Genomic DNA, 16,362 nt, shown 5'->3' with positions numbered 1-16,362 from the left:
AATTCCTGCCTCAAGTTTTAGAACCTATTTTCAGCAGGTACTGTTTTACATCTTAACTTCAGTGTGTTATTGCAGTAGACTGTGAAAATGAAAAAAAAAATACTGCAAGAAAAGAAAAAAATTATGGAAATTCATCCCTTCTGTTACCTGCCTTCTCAAATTATCCTTTCTCTGATGGTGAACTAATTATTTGGGAAAGTTGAAAAATAGAGATGTGCTCTGCATGTTGTACATACTTCAGAATTGTAAGACAGATACGAGATCACTTACAGATGAGACTGTAGGTGACAAAGTATCTTTCCACCGAGGAGCTTAAATCTCTATTCCTATAATAAAATGTACTGACTTCCTTTGAGGGACATACGTAAATAGCCTCTAGTCTACGGGAAATTTTCACTTTAGAAAAATGGGGGTTAGAAGGTTGTTACTGGTAAGCCCCAGTGAACCAACCGCGGAACAGTGACAGCATCATAAAAATCAGTTTCTGACTTTCTGTGTAGTGTTTGACAGGGAACAAGATGGGCTGGGAGGTGGAAAGTCAGAAACTGATTTCCTAGCTCACCACACTCATTTTCAAGTTTTTGGTTACCGTTCCAAATATTCAAAGCAATCAGTCTGCATCCTGTTAACATGGTGGGGAGCAAATCCCTGGCTTTTATGGACGAGAAAACTTTCTGATTTTCTTTAATGTACAACTTCTTCCTGGCACTGAAAAATAGAATTAGTAACATTGTTAGACTGAAATTTATGTCGTGACTCTAAATTCAGTTGTTTAAAGCCTTTGGCTCAGCAGCTCTCATTTGCTGAATTGTCAGTGGGTTTTCTTTGTACCCATCAATGTTTTATGTGCTGTGTTAGGGTGCAGATTAGCAGGATGATACATGAGTTCTGATTTCTGGTCTTAAAAACATGCCATACTTAATTTGAGTGTTATCAGTAATTCTGTCAATATGAGTAAACATGTAGTATAGTACTTTATTAAATTACAGTGATTTTTAAAAAGGCATTTTGGAAAGGTGCTATGTTTACTTTCTATCATAAATGTATGGTTGCACATATTCTCACGGGTGTATCAACCTATGTGTATATATGCAGTAAACTAAAAGGCACAGCTTGTATTTAAGGAGCGCTGAGATCAACAGGAATAACGTAGTAAATGAATTGTAGTTGTATTAAAATTAATACAGTGGGTGCATGCAGAATAGTTGCAGTGAAGATAGGATTTCCTTTTGCCTTGGCCATCGTAAACCATTACACGTCAGACTTGAATTTCCTAACTTGATCACTGTTCTGATGGAGAACGGGTGTTGGTAGAGGGGAGACTGCACTCTCCTAAAGGCGATTCAGAACCAGGGCTGACTCACAGCCAGGTGTCTTCCCTTGACTCGTGTTACAGTTTGGTGAGATGATTTGTTCTGCTCTCCAGGTGTTGTATCTGTACTGAAGCGCCAGACACATCCTGGTGAAAATGTATGTGGCCTGACCCCTTAGGTCCGCGTCTCACAACAGCTGAGCAAAAGCCTTGGCAGTTGTGCTCACCACGTCGTGCCAGGTGTTCCCTGAACAGCGATCCTCAGTCAGAGTCCAGAGCCTGGGCCCTCGCAGGTAGTGGAGGAGGTGAAATCTGAATGAGCGATTAAAACCTTTAGCGACCCGAAGAGTCACTAAAGTAGAACAGATTCCAGTGTGAAATGGAGGCAGTGAACCCAGCTCATGCTATAGCGAGTAAGGAAACCTGGCCTGAATAATAGGAGATAAAACCGAGCAAAATCAGGAAAGTCGGGAGATAAATCGCTTTGCGGGTGTGGGTGTGTGTGGATGGTTTGTGTTGAGACTGTGGGATTTCAGGGATGTGGGTCTCAAGAAGATCCCCAGTACCAAAACAAACAAACAAACAAAACAACAAAGCAGGCCCTTCCTGGGCATGGCTGTTGTGCACCTCTCAGTTGAGTGCCTGAAACACACAGCTGTGAAGAATGGAGGCTGCAGCTGAGAGTTAAAGTGTCTGCTGCTGGAGGTGACGGCTGACTCCAGGGCGGGTGAATCATTGCTAGAAAGCAGGACGGATCCTCTCAGCTGGGCTGAGCAGCCATCTATTCAAGGCGCCTTTTGCTGCTGGTTCCCTTGATCATTTTTCTTACGTGGTGTGGAAGAAAATAGTCAGCATGAGACACTTGCTATTGCGGACTCAAAATGAAGACTTAATTTAAAACTGAGCCTATGGCATCATCTGTTTTCTCTGTTGAAAGTTGCGCCTTTTTTGAAAAACTGTTCCTGACTGAAGTGATTAATTTTGCTTCGCTTTCTGGGCTCTTTGGCTCTGTTCCTCTTACGGCGGTGTTCTCAGGTGCACACTGTGGTCCAGTTGGACAGACTTTCACCGAGTCCTTCCTGGGAGTGTTTGATGGACTAGAGTGGGGAAAGACTTCTGGTGCGATCACAATACAGCATGCATGGGAAGCTCAAGGTCGGGTTAGGAGTACAGGCTCCCATGTCATGCTCCAGGGTCTCCCCGAAGACCTTGGACACTCAGTGATTTTAGGTTTCTAGAAAGCACTGCAGAATTATTTTCAGGAGTTGTTCTGGGTTTGTAGATGGTAGAGAAGCTCACACTGGCTGACTTTCACTGTTGTGTTTAATTCCGATAATTCCTAAAATTGGTTTAAATAGGTGTCTGGTTTCTCCAGTAGCAGTCATTTAGGCAAACAATACCAAACAGCATCAGAAGATATTCAATACTGTGAAAGCTTTGTTTTAGAAACCACCTCGCGGAAAATAATAGCACACAATTTTAAATGGTACCAGGTGAAGACATCACCTGGAAATGTCTTTGTTATTATTGGTCAGCAGACTCTCTGTGTCTGTATTCTTCACCTTGATTTTTATGCATAAAACGAATGAAGTTTTAGTAACATTTATTGAAAGAAAAGAAGATATTTGCCATGCTCCTAAGCAGTGAGTCAGTTGTTATTTAGCTCAGTGTTTAATTCAGTGCCTTGATATATTTAGATCCTTTGTGACTTAGAAAAATAGCCCAGAGAGCAATGTAGATGTCATTTTGAGTAATACATTTCCCCCCTCAGGGATTTAATTAGATGAGAAATTTTTATATCAACCAACCAATCAGGCCAGTGTTCACTGCATTTGGTCAACTGCTGCTCTCAGAACAACTCAAATGGCAGTTTTTGTAGAGAAAAGAGACGATCCCTCCAGCTCTCTGTCTTGGGCTGCCTGCCTTCTTGCTGTCCCTCTCCTTGCCTTCCTGTCAGTTTTGCATTCGTGGCAGCTGTCATTGGGTGTGTGAGCCCATAAGTACACAGACTGAAGAACCGGTGTTGGTGTGAGTTGGCAGCACTGGTTCTAATCAGTGCCCAGTGTAGACTCAGCCTCCCCTGTATGTCATGAGCCCGCTGCCGTGGTGCTGAGCTCTTGGTGGATGCAGGAAGTCGGGGAGGATTTGAAACCACTCTCAGCTGAGCATTGTGATATGGAAAATGTGACAGAAGTCATATAATTTGGAAGAAAGTCTTTTTTCTTTAGAGTTAGTCAAATGCAGCCATCCCAGGATTCTCTAATTTTATGTAAATGAGAGCATTTTGCAGCTACATGGTTTTTGGTGTCCATTTTGGAAATGAAGCTATATGTATCATTTACAGGTGAGGGTATCTGTCATAATCCTCTTTGACAAAAGTGAGACTTTGGAATATGGAGGAAATCAGTGTTATACAGTAAAAAGTGGGTTATGAGACAGTCTGGTATTAATAACCCTTACATCCTCTTCTATTACTAACTCCTGTAATTTTATTGGGGGGGTACTGGGGATCAAACTCAGTACATTGTAGGTGGCAGAACCACTCAGCTGAATCCCTGGTCCCAATCCCTGTAATTTAAATCAAAACATGCAGATCAGGTGATTTGGACTTGGAACTCCAGTGAAGTGTTCTTACCTGAATTCTAGTGTAGAACCTCTCTTATTTTCCCCTCTCATTTCAGGTTTAGTAAAAATCTTTTAAGATGCAGGCACAGAAGCTGGCTGCTGGTCCAGCTCACAGTTACTACAGGGTCTAGGTTAGGTGATATTACTGTCAGGGAAAGCCTGGTCTGTGCAGACTGCTGAGATCATTGATCAGTAGCATCTCTCGGGACTGATGGTACAGAGAGAGTCAAGCTAGTCAGTCCACAGCAGAGAGATGTAGCACCATGGACAGCTCTTCAAACTACTACAGACCTAGAGAAGCTGGAGGGGTGGAGTGGAAAACGTGCACTCAGGTCCTGATTCCGTCTCTTCCTAGCTAAAGCTGCCTACTATGGACAATTAATGTGCAGCCCTCAGTTTCCTTATCTACAACATGGTAATAATATCTGTTCTTCATACTTCTTAGCAAACACATCTGTGTCAGTGGTATAAACTCTAATTAACCTTTCAGTCTGAATTATTTTATCTCCCCAAGATTATATTAAGGAAAAGTGCTAGCTTCTCAGATTATGAAATGATAGTTAAACTGATGAGAGAAATCATAATACTATAAGAAAATACATAATTTCTTGGCGAGAGAAGGGAACTAGGATTTGATACATACCTTGTGGGCTCAGATACAAGTTATTATGGTTGCTGTACTATGTGATTTTCTTACCAGCTGTGTGACTGTACCAAAGAGTGGGGAAATCAGTCCATGCCACGCTCTGCCTCTGTGTTAGGCTCCTTCTGTTAATTACCGAGGCAAAGAGGAATGGCATCTGCTGTGCAGAGCTGAGTGGAGAAGGATTCCAAGAGTTCAGCCTTCCTAAGAGTAGTCCGTGCTGAAGTTTGCCTTGATGGTAGAAAGCAGCAGTTCAGGATGGAGAGAGAGACTTGGAAACGTGCCTCCAGCCCCAGCAAGGGGCTGTCAGAGGCTCCATGCTCAGGAGCTAGAGCTGGGTGTCCTGAGGCCCCTTTGCAGAGAGAGACAAGACACAGTTGTGAACAGTTCAAGCAGCTGCTGACAGTGCTGCAAGCCAGCCTTGGTGGGATCCTCTGCAGACTCTCAAGCCGATGGCGATCGAGAGATCAGAAGTTACACTTTGCTGCTGGTGATAACTGCGTGTAAGGCACGATGTCCCTGGAGAAACATCCCTTGGCTTTTACAGTTTTAAGGGGCATGAGTCATTTAGTTAGCATTCAATATTCCTGTTTGTAGTATATTTATATTAACTTTATTGGTACATTTAAGGTATACATGTAATGACATTCATCAGTGGACATTTGCACCTTAACATAATCCATCTTGGTTCTTACTTTTTCCCCATTTCCCCACCCCCTTTAACCCTAACCCCCACCCTCCCTCCCTGTCATATTTTTGTTTTTTTCTTGTGCTTTTATTATCTGTAATTTGAATTTGAATTTCAGGAAAGCATAGAGCATCCAGTTTTCATTAACATGAATTTTATATGTGGAAAACAATAATTTGCTTATTAATTTATGAACATAAAATATGTGATAATTGGGCATGATAGCATAGAAAAGAAATCCCTTTGACATTTTACCTAGAGTTTGTTTTTTATAAGTAGGATGTGGACAGTGAAAGGGAGCTCTGTAAGACTAGTATTTAAGTCTTTTTATCTGAAGATCAGTTGGGCTGATTCATTTTTGTATTAATAGTTAGGTGTTTTCTTGTGGTTGTTTGTTCAGTAACCCATTGAGGAATAAGTAGAAGAAATAGCAATTTTCTACCTAGGTAGTATTTTAGATCTATTATCAGAAGAAAATGATTATTGTGTGATGCTCTTGTTCCTTGTTTTTCAAAAGAAAAATCCTAGTGATTAGGAAATTGTGTAGTAGTTTGTATAGTAGAAAGAGCACCGGTGTTGAACTCAGAAGATAGACGTTTGAATTCTTGTTTTAATACCTGTGAGGTCCATGACCTGTGGCAAACTGTTTAAACCTCCCGAGCCCATTCCTACTGTGAAAACGGGACTGTCCTCTAAGTCAGGCAGTGGTTGTAAGATTACATTGGGTGATTTCTGAAAGTGGCTGCAACTTTTAATATCTCTTTATAAAAGATACTGTTCACAGTAACTCTCCTTTGTGGTTATTTTCCACAGAAAGTGAGCGAGAAGGTCGGAGGAGCTGAAGGAACCAAGCTGGATGATGACTTCAAAGAGATGGAAAGGGTAAGTCCTCCGCTAGGCTTCCCTCTGATGTGAGACTGTCCACTCCGGAAGGGGGAAGAGGCTGCCGCTCTCCGCTTGTGTCTAAGAACACATCCTGTGGTTTTAAAAATACTCTTAGTGTTTTAAAACAGAAAATGTAAAGTCTCCGGTCTTCCCTTTGTCCTGACCTGACAGTGACACCTCAAGGAAGGCGCATGTCGTGGGTGACACAGTTGGTGGATGGGTTTTCTCTCTGCTTTGCTATAATACAAGAATAGGGCCAGTGTGGAGCAGGTGGTGGGGTTAAGCGGGTGGAGGGTGGGAGAGGCAAGGAGAAGGTGTGGACACATTTCCCAGTGCCTGGGAAGGGCGCTGAGTCCCTCTTGCTGTCAAGGACTTTCTGACAGCAGGGCGCATGGAGGCATCAGGGCTTGGTAGGAAAATGCAGTTTGGGAGCCTGTCTCACCTGGACCGGAACTCAGCTCCAGCTCTGGCATTTCCTGTAAAGTCCATTTATTGCTCGGAGTCTGTTTATTTTCATGAAGGGGAAGTGAGACTACTGACACCCACTGTGAGGTGTTTTATTAAAGATGAAAAGCAGCGTAACTGATTTCAGCACTCTGCCTGGAAGGCTCCCGGTCCCCACAAGTGAGAGTGGGGTCATACCTGTCACGGCTGGCGAGGCAAGGCCGGCAAAAGAAGGGGCCAGAGTCAGCTTCAGGGAAGGTCTTCAGGGAAGAGATGTTCCTGACATTAGAGTGAAGGCGTGAGGCTGAATAAGAGATAGAAGAGTCTGCTGTGTTTCTGGTGGGAAGTAACATGAAGGTAGGCAACAGAGAACACTTGAGTTCCTGAAAAACAAATGGGCTGCCATTAGGGAGGGTTCTTGTGAAATGATTGTGCCTAGTACTGATCCAGCCAGTCATCTCAAATTCCTGAGAGCAGCCTTGCTGATGGCTGCCCATTTCCATGGAGAAATTTTATACTCAAGTCCTGACTCTTAGCCAGCAATCTGGGAAACCAGCCCATTGCCCCTAATACCTAGCAGCTACTTTCCCCAGCGGGACTGAAGTCTGTGTTGGTCCTTATTTCTCATCTTTGGATAGTTCCACGTGTCACCTGATCTTCCCCCAAAGCTGGTGGCTACTGACGTTCGCTGTACTGGAAATGGTACTCTGCTTCCTTCTTTTACAGACCTTAGGGCTCCAGACAGTGGCACACATTCCTGGAATAAGTTGACCCGACTCCTCCACTCCCTGTGACAGTGACAGTGGACCTCCTCCTCCCTCACTGAGAACAGCCCCGAGGGACCGTTAACTTGAGTCCGTCTTTGTCTACAGCCAGTCTTGTTTTGTCCTTTGATGCTCCTCTTCCCTCCCTCAGAATTTAGCCTGCTTTAGCAACAGCCAGGACTTGCTCGCTCAGCCTAGACTGACGTATATGTTGTTTCTTAAATCAGACTTAAAAGAAGAGCAAGTGTGGAGCACACGGTAGAGTTTATCACTGAGCAACTAATTAGACCTTTGGAGGCTTATTTTGCTCTGAAGTTTATGCCCACATCACAGACTAAAATAAAAGAGAATCTTGCAAGTATTTTGCTTCAGCCACATATCCCCAGATATCCTGAGTGAAGACGAAACATGAGATTTATCTTCCTACTCCATAGAAGGTTTCTGAAGCTTGTATTTCACAATCTGGATACTCCCGTAATAAAGTAAATGTCCGGCTGTTGGAAGAATATGCCCACATTTGAGTTTTTATGTTTGTAAAATTGGGGACTTCGATTTCACTGAAGTATGCATATTGTTTTATTGCATACATTTTTGTATTATTTGTGACTATTGCAAATTTTGTACCCTCCCCCCATGCTTTATACGATTTCTATGGTAATTGAAAACCATTTGTTTTGGATTCGGAATCTCAGATCATTCCTTTCCTGTTAATTTGAGGCTCACAGAAGTATTTCAGCTCAGTCTTTCCAAGCCTACAGAAGAGCTACCTTTCCATAGTTAGATTTCTGATTATCAAGCAGTTGAGATAAAGAGACCTTTCATTTATTTATTTTTTGCTGTATTCTCAGAGGTGCAATTAGACAAGAAAATGAAATGAATTAGAGATCTGCCTGAGCAGTACTGCTGGGAGAGGAGCTGTTCCTAGAGGCTGTCTCTAAGGCTGCCCTGCAGCCCAGCCCTCTGGGAGCCAGTGGTGATTCCTCACAGTGTTGTCACTGTCCTTCCTGGAGTGCCTGTGTTAGATGTAAATGCTGTCTGTGGTCACTGTACAGACACCGGGTGGATTTGTCCCTTGAAAAGCTGTAGGATTTTTGTTAAGAGGACATGTTTTTTCCCCTTGGTACTGGGGATCAAACTCAGGACCTTGTGCTTGTGAGGCAGGAGTGGTGCCACTGAGCTAAATCCCTGGCCCCTTAAAGGAAATTCTGAAGTTGAAGGGCATTTGATTTCTTCTCGGATTTCTATCAGTTGCCACAGTACTTCTCTAGGGGTTGGTTGGTTGGTTGGTATGGTGTGTAATTATATTCATTAATCCAGTTGGGAAATCAAATGATTGCCTCCGTGTACAGGGCATTGTGCTGGGCACTAGGAATACAAAGATGAGTGAGACCACTGCTGCCTTCAGGGGGCTTCTGGTTTTGATAGGGACCAGCGGGGAGGCGCAGGTTAACAGGAGTTGGGGTACGTGGTGCCTTGGAAGGATTCCCAGGGAAGGCCTAGGAGAGATGTTGGGTGCAGGCTGGGTCACAGTGGAAGCTTCCTAGAGGGGAGAGCATCTGAGCCCAGTCCTGCAGTTGTCCCTGAGATGTGGGGGACATCTCAGAGGTCCAGCTGTGTGCCGTGTCTTTTAAAGACCCAGAAAGTGTCCTGTGTCAGAACAGTGGGAATTGTAGGAATGGAGATACATGCGTAGCCCTTTTAATAAAAATCAAATTCTTCTGAAGGGGCATAAGAAAAATATGTTGAGGAAGAACAAAAAGAATGCTACTTCACCTAGGTGTGGGCGCATGCCTGTAATCCCAGCACTCGGGAGGCTGAGGCAGGAGGATTGCTGTAAATTAGAGACCAGCCTGCACTATGTGGTGAGTTCCAGGTCAACTACATAGTGAGACCCTGTCTCAAAAAAAAAATAAAGAAAGAAAAAAGAATGCTACTCCACATGAGAAAAACCAGTTAGGGTCGTCGGTAAAGCGAAGGTGGGGAAAGCTGACAGGACGGTGTGCACCCTTGCTGTCTTCGCGGACTTAGCTCTTCTGTCCTCCTGGCCTGAAACTGCACATTTAAACGTTCAAGGCATGGGCCAGTTGCCCTGCGGGTCTCTTCCTCTGTCAGATGATGGTCTGTTCGAATTCAAGCAAGAGCAAGGGCTTAGCGAATAAACTTGCTGAAAGCTGTGCCCTGTTGGGTGGGTGTCACGAAGGTGGTCATTTGGAGCTTGTCTATAGGGAGCCTGGGTTAGGTGAGCAGAAGGGCAGCAGGCGCTTGCCGGAAGGAGTACAGAGACGGGAAGGTGAGTGTCTGGAGAGAACAACAGACGAAAACGTTCTCCTGAATTCAATCAGCGTGAGTTCACTGTTACATGAATTCACAGCCCCATCCCTAAGTGGGGAGCCGACCTGGCCGGGGTCACGGCAGACTGAGGTCACTCACAGCCTTCCAGGATAGACTGTAACACCGAGACTTGTCTCTGGAACTCACCAGCCATTCAGGGGTCGGCTACAGCTGCTGGCTGAAGGTTTCGTGTCCTTGGAACGTTCTCAGAAGTTAAGTAAAAACTTCATGTCTTGCGTTGTTCTTTAGGGTGACAAAACCTGCCACCGTGCCTGACGCACCGTCCTCATCTGGGAGGTGCTCTGGGGGCAGAATGTGCTTATCTGTGCCAGGAGTAAGGGAGCACGTGTTGAAATGAGCATCAGGAAGCCATCAGCTTCCTTCTTGTGTGAACAGACTTCGTGGCCCCTCTGGTGGTTGTATACAGACTTCGGAAAAACCAAATTCTAGACTTAGAATGTTTATTTTCTTATTTCAGAAGGTGGATGTCACCAGCAGGGCTGTGATGGAAATAATGACGAAAACAATTGAATACCTTCAACCCAATCCAGGTAAGGACTGTCGTATACGGAACCCCACGGCTGCTCCGAGGTGGACAGTTTAGGTCTGTGAGCATCTCCTTCTCAGTCCATTTTGCTGGAGGTCAGAGGCAGCACTTGGAAGTGTAAAGTGGGTGTTTTTAAAAACTCACCTTGCAGGAGCTGAAGCATCGGTGTCATTGTCTCCTGCAGTGTGTGTTCAGCAGCCCCGGAGACATAGCAAGACCCAGGCCTCCTAATTCTGTAAGGTGTGGAGGAGTGGAAGATGCAGGGTGTTGGGAGATGCAGAGTGTCTCTTTTGATACAGAATTAGAAGCTTTTCCTTGGTTCCCATTCTTTCCCACATACATCACAGGTCAGAATTTTTTCCTGCTGTAAGAGATGTAGACCTTGGAAGGAGAACCAGATAGGCTGTGGTGTCTCTTGGAGCCCCAGGGAGAGCCCGACAGAGTCAGCTGTGCCACTGGCCTTCTGCTGACATTTCGTGAGTGTTCGGGCAGAGCTGCAGCACGGCGGACAGGGGCGAGACCACTCCTGCCTAAGGGAGGCGCATAAAAATGAGGAGATCACTCACGCTTGAGACGAGTCTCTGGGGGAAGCGGGTGGGTTTCAGCAGTCCCAGGAAGTCTGAACACTGGGACTCAGTGGGCAAGAGATCAGGAAGAGGCAGGAGTGAGGGAGGAGGAGCAGGAGTGCAGTGGTCAGGCTGGCTGGCTGGCTCCGCCTCCTGCTGGGGCAGAGAGTGAGGCTGCTGCTCTGGAGACAAGCAGACTGTGTGGGAATGCTGTCCTTCTTAGAAACATGCTAGATGACATTACACCGGGAGGAAAATATACAGGGATTTAACTGACAAAAGACCCGATGAATTTTCACGTGGTCATTAGCAAAGTAAAGAATAACAGAATCGAGTTTCTAATTTCTATCCAGATCTTTCTTCAAACCCTTGTATTCCTAAGAGATGCAAACATCTCTTAGATGCACTTTTATTTCTTAGTATTTAAATGGCTGCAATAGGTCAGGTTTTGAAAAGAGAGCCACTCCCTCCGCTTATAGGAAATCGGAATTTTCTCTTTATCTTTGTAGTATGTATAATCTCCTGGAATTTGCACATGAACTTGCTACCAAGCCATTGTTCTGAGGCTAAGCTTAGGGATGGGAAGAGAAAAGGGCTCCCTGAGCACTAGTGCGTGTTCAGTGGTACAACAGCTGTCATTTCTGTAGCAGAACAACACACTGTCCCTTTGTAAAAGTAACCATTTGTCTTAAAATAAAAGCACAGCCGAACAGTTCAGAGTGCAGAAGCATGGACTACAGTTCCACTGTAACGTGAATTCTCTGTGTGGACCTGACTGCTTCCTGAGTGTAACGGAAGCACGCTGTACCCCAGCGAGTGTGGGGTGGAATAGTACGTCCCTGTCAGCTCTACCCAGGACCTCAGTGTGGCGCTCATTGGAAACTGAGTTTCTGCACCTGTCGTTGGTTAAGGATCTTGAGACAAACTCACCTGGGATTGGTGCAGCCCCTAAATACAATGAGTGGTGTCCTTATATGAAGAGGGCAGGGCATAGCATGGGAGACAGCCATTGGAGGGCTGGGAAGAGCATGCAGGGCTCTCCAGGAGCCGCAGGAGGCCGGAAGGACCGAGGGACGGCCGGACTGTGCAGGTGCAGCCTGCCCAGGAAGCAGCCTGCTGACACACAGAATAAGTCCTGCTGTTTTCAGCCACCCAATCTGTGGAAACATCACATGATTAAAAATAAATACTGTTGCATAGCCTCATTTTATATAGGAGAAAACAAGGGCCAGGGAAACGAAGAAACACTTAAGGTTACACCCAGGACAGTGAAGCCGGAATAGGAGCCCAGGTCTGACTGCTTCCGGGGCTTTGAGGAGAGTGGCTTCCACGTCACAGAGTCAAGGGTCTTCACCGTCAGAGTGGGTGCAGTAGAAATTCAGAAGGGGACATCGTGAGACTTGTTTTTATTTTGTTAAAAAGAATAAAGAGTAAGCAATTGGGAGAAATATACTTAAATGTTTAGAAGTGACATATTTTGGTTAGTTGCCAATATAATAATTTTATTCTGTGAGGAATGGGATTATTATATACTATGTACATATACGAATAAAAATTGAGAAAAAAGTTTAAAAAATAATTTTCCAGTTCTTTGGGAACCGAATGGACATCTGTGATGAAGGAGAACGTCTGATGGTATCCAGGCATCCCCAGGTGGATTTCAGGGAAGCAGTTACAGTGGGCAGCTCCCAAGAATACACAAGTAAGGGTCAGAGCCAAACAGAGCTTACCAGTCTGTACTTGATGTCGTAGGACTGAGTTCCTTTATGATTTCTGCCCTGAGAACAGACCAGGTGCAGAGCGTGGGGAAGGAGGCTAGCCAGTCAGTGCCCTGGCTGTTCAGAGCCTGAAGCCCACGTGAAGGGGCACAGGCGTCTGGAAAATACCTGGAGGCCGTCAGCCCTTGGTCAAAGCAGATCAGAAAGAACATGTCACAACTCGTGCAGGGGCTGAAAACTTTAACCCCTGAGCCCTTCAGGAGCCGGAGCGGGGCCCACCAGTCTGGAGAGAGGAGGGCTGGTTCAGAACATGGACTAATAGGCCCGTAGCGTCACTGGGAAGTGAGGGTCGGGGGTGGTTTGAGAGTACGCCATATTAGATTAATATTCCAGGGTGCTGGCTGGCTTTCAGGTCTTGTCGTTTGGAGCTTATACATATTGTATGTTCTTTAAAATCTTTTCCTATTGAAATGATGACCAAAGAAATTTTGATTAATTTTTAGGTATACACACAAAAAGATTGAACATTCACTCTTGTTTACTCCACAGTGATATTTTTAAAAGGCAAATCTGACCATATTATCTTGTATAAAACCCTCAATGGTTTTTCATGCTTTTAGGATTAAGTTTTAAATTTCCAACATGGCTTAAAGGGCCCTCTGCCAGCCTGTCTGTATACCTGTCTTAGTTACTTTTTAAAAAATCGCTGAGACAAAATACCCAACATCCAAGGGTAAAGGAAGAAGTAAAGACTCCCTTTGGCTCACAGTCTGTAGAGGTTTCCGTTCATATAATGAGCTGGCTCTAAGGCAGGGTGGCATGGCAGAGAGCATCCCAGAGGCGGAAGAGTCCTCAGCAGGCAGGCAGGCAGGAGCAAGCAGGGGAACTTAGCAGCTTCTTTCTTCCCTTTTATATTCTGTCTAAGCCACTGGAATTAGGGCAGTGCCAAACCAATCAGTGGACTGATTTAGTAACCACACACCCTTAATCCCAGCATCACACACTCCAGATTCAGTCACCTCTGAAAAGCCCCACCTATGACCTCAGGGGGTTTTGGGGAACATCTGGACACAGCCATAACAAATACCTTTCTTGCTGGGCTCACATCTCTTTCAGGGCCATTGAGGGACACGTAGAAACCTTCCTCGGCCCTTGTCAATGTCTTCCTCATAATCCCAGCTGCTTTTTAATAGTGGCATATGTCACACTTGTTGAAATTATGTACCGTAATATGCTTGGTTTTGTTTCTCCTCCCCTTTGAGAATAGAACTCTGCCTGTATTATTGCTACGTCCCACATCCAGCTCAGTTCCAGGCAGCCACTAGGCTTTTAGATATTTGTATACATGAATCTGAGACACAGCTGATGGCAGCAAATGTAGTGAAGCTGTTTAACAAAGGAGAGAAATAAAAAGCTCTCCTTTCCACCAAACCATTATTTTCACATATGTAACCAACATTTTCTTTGTTGCGAAAAACTAACTGTAGTCTAGAAGTGGTGCAATAAACACAGGACCAAGATGGGCCCAGACTTCAGGAACCTTACCTAGTCTAATGCCTAAGTACACGAATTCCGAGCAGAGTTGCCTAGAGGGCTTCTTTCTCAAAATTCTCTCTGAAAATTGTAGCTAACTGATGAGGCTGGGAAGGGGGAGTGAGCTCATAGGCCTGAAGTTTTGAAAATGTGAAATAGAACCGTAAAGTCTTTCACCTGGAACTGCAAAATTACTCTGACAGGAGCAGCACAACCAGGGCAAATCTCCTAGATGCTTGGATAAAAAGTGGTCTTTTAAAATTTCTTTAAATTTAACTTTTGATTTATAAAAACATAGAAGTGTCCATGTTGAGGTACCACATAATGTTTCAGTACATGTGTACTCCGAGTAATTTTGAAATGCATAAAAGGTGGACTACAGAAGCAATTGTGAGGAAAGTTCTGTGTGACTTCACAGTAATGGGGCTATAAATGGTCAGCATTCTAAGAAGAAATGTAAGTCAGACTATGGATGGGTGGTGTGATTCATGTACTATATGTATTGAAAAGGCCAGAGGGTTTTGCTGTTTTTACTACATCTTAGGGGAAAATCCTGAAAGTTAACGGCTTCCTAATATATCTGAGACACCTCCAGCTGTCCAGGGCTTTTGTTGCCGGAGCTGGGGGATTATGATACTCACTTCCCTGTCTGGAGACTGCTGAGGAGCACTGCATCTGACGGTGTTTAGCGAATTGCTGTTGTTTCTGTACTGGGGCTGGGGTCACCAGGCCTGCTAGGTGCTGAGCGTGTGCTGCACTGCCCTGCACTCTCAGCCTGGCAGCCTGGCTCTCTCTGCCAGTGCTCACTCTGCGGCCTCCTGGCCTTTCGGTTCTTCAGTGCGTCATGCTCCTCCCTGCCTGCCCCTTCGGTGACACTGTGACTCCTGTCTTCTTGCTCCCCTTCCTGGCTCAGCTCCAGTGTCCACTCCTCTGAGCAGCGCCTGGCTAAGCCCTGCACTAATCCGGTCAGACTTTCCTTTTTAAAGGTGGGGTAGTGTCCCATTGCGTGTATATACTGCACTTTGAATGTCTTTTCATCCTTGATGGACACTTGGATTGCTTTAACACTTCAGCCATTGCAAATAACACTACTTTGAACATGAATGTACAGATAATTCTTTGAGACCCTGCTTACAGTGAGCCCTCTGGATATGCTGTATGACCCAACATAGAATTGTTGCCTCAGCCTCCTGAGTACTGGCATTACAGGTGTGTGCCACTTTGCCTGGTTTTGAGTATTTTTTAATCATGAAAAGGTATTGACTTTTGCCAGATATATTTCCCACACAAACACAAACATGGCCATCTTTTCTAAAATCATAAAACAGGACTGGGGATTTAGCTCAGTGGTTCTGCCACCTGCCTTGCATGCATAAGGACCAGAGTTTGATCCCTGGTACCAAAATAAATAAATAAATAAATAAATAAATAAATAAAAATAAAACCATAGGACAAATTAAGGTCATGAACCAAAGTACCATTGTACTCTTTATTTTTATAGAATCACTGGTCATGTCCCCATTTAATTTTTGATTTTGATAATTTATGTCTTCTCTCTTTCTGAGTCCATCTGTCAATTTTATTGATCTTTTCCAAAAACCTTTATCTTTTGTCAGGAGATAAAGAGGTAAGTAGATTTTTAGCTGTGTGTAGTGATTTCAGTTCAGCGGCTGTTAACTATGTTTCTTCAGTGTTTGCTCAGGGAAGAAAGACGTCCAGCACCTAACACACAGTGCAGCATTCATTCTGATTACGGGTGCTTACACTTCCTCCCCTCTGTACCATCAGATGTCGCACAAGTGTACATGTACCTCAGGCTTTGCATTTTACTGTCATGGAGCCCTAATCTGACCTAGTTTAGGGAAGAGACAATAAAGCTGTGAGACTTGGTGGGAGGGAAGAGAGACAGCTATGACTTAAATGTGGATTGGCTTCTTGTTATATTTCCTGGGGCAAGTGATGTTATTTTTCTGTGCTTCATTTTCCATATTTGTGAAATGGAGAAATCAAACCTGCCTCATGTTGCTGCAAGGATGAAAGAGATGGTACATGTGAACTTTTTCTCTAGGAGACATTTCTGAAATGGTAGCTGTAGAGTGAGATGTGACCTTCAGTCTTTCTAAGATGTTTTAAGGTTCTTTGTAAGTTTTAGATGTGATGCAGCATTTATGAGTAGCAGTGCAGATCATTCTGCCTTTTACCTACTCTTTCAAGTAATAGCATTTTGCTGTGTCAGGTAGATAGTGACGGCAGAAGGATGTAGTCCCTAAAGGCAGTGAAAACGTCCTGAAAACTCGTCTGTGCCT

The 16,362-nt window shown here is 44.5% G+C and overlaps 1 protein-coding gene across 5 annotated transcripts in view; it reads left to right on the top strand.

Annotated features, from left to right (window-relative positions):
* Window positions 1-16,362, top strand: part of Sh3gl2 (SH3 domain containing GRB2 like 2, endophilin A1) — a 156,682-nt gene that overhangs the window by 116,828 nt on the left and 23,492 nt on the right. For all 5 annotated transcript variants that reach the window (XM_033757654.1, XM_033757655.1, XM_033757656.1 and 2 more), the window contains 2 exons: window positions 6,082-6,150; window positions 10,171-10,243. In XM_033757654.1, coding sequence (XP_033613545.1) covers window positions 6,082-6,150; window positions 10,171-10,243 — 142 coding nt within the window. The remainder of the gene's footprint in view (window positions 1-6,081; window positions 6,151-10,170; window positions 10,244-16,362) is intronic.

This window comes from Fukomys damarensis, unplaced genomic scaffold, assembly GCF_012274545.1.
Source record: "Fukomys damarensis isolate Sample0158 unplaced genomic scaffold, DMR_v1.0_HiC HiC_scaffold_31, whole genome shotgun sequence".
NCBI lineage: Eukaryota > Metazoa > Chordata > Mammalia > Rodentia > Bathyergidae > Fukomys > Fukomys damarensis.
This window is presented reverse-complemented; position numbering and strand designations above follow the sequence as displayed.